The 3,333-nt window shown below is 39.9% G+C and overlaps 1 protein-coding gene across 1 annotated transcript in view; it reads right to left on the reverse strand.

The window, feature by feature from the left end:
* Positions 1–2,150, reverse strand: part of LOC109860761 (UPF0746 protein DDB_G0281095-like) — a 17,265-nt gene extending 15,115 nt beyond the window's left edge. Inside the window, exon 1 of the mRNA XM_020440043.1 lies at positions 2,121–2,150. Within this exon, the coding sequence (XP_020295632.1) occupies positions 2,121–2,150 (30 nt within the window). The remainder of the gene's footprint in view (positions 1–2,120) is intronic.
* Between the last annotated feature and the right edge of the window lie 1,183 nt (positions 2,151–3,333).

Raw genomic sequence — 3,333 nt, forward strand, 5'->3', positions numbered from 1 at the left:
AACGAGTTCCTCGTAGTGGTTTTTTGAGTCGATCGAATAGGAAGAAGTCACATGGTGCCAGATCAGGTGAATTGGGCGGTTGTTGAATGGTATTGGTGTTGTTTTTGACGAGAAACTCACAAATAATCAACGCATTATGAGATAAAATTTTATGATTTTTTTGACCCAAATCCTCACGCAAAATGCTCTGAACGGATCCGAATNATATGTTGGTGGTCTCAGCTATCTCCCTTATCGTCAATTTGCGATTTTCGATCAACAATTGTCGGATTTCATCGACGTTTTCATCAGTTTTNGATGTCGATGGCCTCCCAGGACGAGCATCGTCCTAAACAGCCTCACGACCACTTTTAAAGCGTTCATACCACTGGTACACCTGTGTTTTCGATAGAGTATCGTCACCATAACACTTTTGTAACATTTTTAATGTGTCGGAACACTTAATTTCAGTTTTATAGCAAAATTTAATGCAAGAACGTTGTTCAAGTTTTGAATCCATTGTAAAAATCGCCGCGACGTAAAAACTTGATGTAAAGAAATCACTGTCATAAAGGGAAATGAACAGCTGATAAGCAGAAGCTTGGCATGGGTGTCCGTAACAGTGCTGCCAACGTGACACAAACAACAGAATTCTAAACCGATAAGCCCGCGAGGTTTAAATTAAAAAATCCGGTTATTTTTTGATCATGGTAGTATATCAATACACGTACAGTTTCCGCTTAACATCCTGAAAACGGCACGTAAGGCCTTATATATTTCTTGATTTATATAGTAGTAGTGAAACTACGAGAGTTCTAATCCAGGGTTTTACCGGAGACGCGGAGTATTACATCACAGGAGAGGGGAGAAGACGCGGAGCGTGACACCATAGAGGAAGGAGTAATTACGTCACGCGGGAGAGGGGTAATAACGTCACGATGACGTTACACAGGGAAGAAGGGGTGCGTGACGTCACAGGAAAAGGGGTAATGACTTCACTCGTGGGAGGGTTAATGACGTCACAGGATATGACGTCACGCAGCGTCTAGAAGTGACGTAACGCGAAAAATGACGTCACAATGACGTCCCGCGGGAGTGTGGCACTGCAGGATATGACGTCACGCGGCGTCAGGAAGTGGCTCTATAGTTGAACGTGGTTTGTTTATGGTACGTTTACGGTTAAACATGGTTTGTTTGTGGTTTGCTTATGGCTAAACGTGGTTTGTTTATGGTTAAATATGGTTTGTTTATAGTTTGCTTATGGTTACGCATAATTCGTTCGTGGTTTATTTGTGATTCGATTATGGTTAAACATGATTTCTATCTTTTTAATGTTACACAATATGTCTATGTCAGTTTGGTCACGATGGTATAAATATTCATAAAAGCTGCAAAAAGTTTATGTTACTTTACTACGTGACCAAATCAATGAAACCTGAATGTACTAATTGCGCAATTGTTCTTTTCTATTACGCAGTTAGCAATTTGTGCTGACTTTTTAAATGTACTATAAAATAATATTATGTTACTCTAGTACGTGATCAAATTGGTGAAATCTGATATCCGACAAAAGAATTGCATTTTATCATTATTTTGTTTTTCTCTACGCAGTTAGCAATTTTTGTTTTCATCAGCATTTTTATTTAATATAGGTTTATGTTACTTTAATACGTGATTAAACCGGTCAAACCTGACAAAAACTGCATATTTTGCAAACTTTATGAGTTATTTCATCATCATTTTTTTCTCTAATACGCAGTTAGCAATTTTTTGCTCTTATCAGCATGTTTTTATCTAATATAAAATAAGATATGAGTCATACTGCAACTTGCCCATACTGCTTATAAAGGTGCATACCGCGGCACATATCGAAATAAATACGTACAACAATATTTTTCATCATAAATACAATTTAAATATAAAAACTGAATACTACTGTATTTGTTAATTTTCGCTAAAACAATTGCAATTCTGCAACTTTGCGCTCTACTACGCAGTTCGCAATTTTTTGTTATCATCAGTATGTTTTTATCTAATTTAAAAAAAGATATGAGTCATACTACAACTGTGCGCATACTGGGTATAATGTTGCATACCGCGGCACATATCGAAAGCATATTACCGCAGTAACAAGTACATACCTTGCAATCGCCATATTGTCGAACCGCCATATTACACCACGTATGAAGTCGCTTCTGATGCACGTGTAAAGTCGCCATAAAGAGCCCCCCACTTCATTTCCTGACGCTGCGTGACGTCATATCCTGCAGTGCCACGCCCCAGCGTGACGTCATTATCTCTTTCCTGTGACGTCACGCCTCGCACCCTCTCCCCCACCACTGTGTGACGTCATCGTGACGTCATTACCCTCCTTCCCCGCGTAACGTCATTACCCGTTCCCTTGTGACGTCCACTCCCTTCCCTCTGTGACGTCATACCCCGCGCCCCCGCAAAACCTTGAGTTAGGACTCTCATAGTTTCACTACTTATATTTATAGTCTTTTCCGAGATTTACAGTGATAAAAAAACTACGTAATAGTATTGATAATAGTAAAACATCTAAAGATGCTTTATATATTTTTCATAATAATTAAATATGAGGAAACTGCAAAAATTTAAAAGTTTTTAGATTATTGAAAAACCTTTTAACATATATAAAGAAACTTTATAGTGTTCATTTTTGTATATTTTTGTTTTGTGTGTAACTTATGATAGAGAAAGAATCTACATTTTAAAGACATATACTCTTGAAGTATTTTAATCATAGTATACGAATTCAGTATTTAATATATTATGTTCAGATAATATGTTAAATAAATTAAATACTTTCAGATTACGCATCTGTAACATGAAGATTCTCTTTTTGTAATTTACAAATTATAATTATATTAGAATTAATACTACTAATATACGTGTGGCGGTCAGAATAACCGCCACCAAAAAGTAAAGTTACGAGCGGCAGGACGCGCGCAGTTCGCGCGCCGCCGCTACGTGGCGCATAGCCGCGAGTGTCGCGCGGAGGCACAGTTTGCCGCGGCGTCTACATATGTAGACCCGTTCGGCACAGCATTATCGCCGAACAGTGAGCGGCGCCGAAGCAGAAGACCAGCAGCATTAAGCAACGCTCCAGCGGTCCAGATAACCAGACCAACGTCTCCACGATCCCCAAGGGTACACCTCGGAGCGGTCTTCATCTCGGAACCATTTGGAGTAGCGAAACCAGAGGCAGCCAATCAGAAAGCGGAATCCACTGGACCAATAGAAGAGTCGTTCCGGCCGTGGATACTCCGACCTCACAACATACCCTCGCCTCGACGGACGCGGCCTCCCAGAGCCCTGTTAGCACAGTGGGAC

The sequence above is a fragment of the Pseudomyrmex gracilis genome, unplaced genomic scaffold (assembly GCF_002006095.1).
Source record: "Pseudomyrmex gracilis isolate BER0280 unplaced genomic scaffold, ASM200609v1 scaffold_465, whole genome shotgun sequence".
NCBI lineage: Eukaryota > Metazoa > Arthropoda > Insecta > Hymenoptera > Formicidae > Pseudomyrmex > Pseudomyrmex gracilis.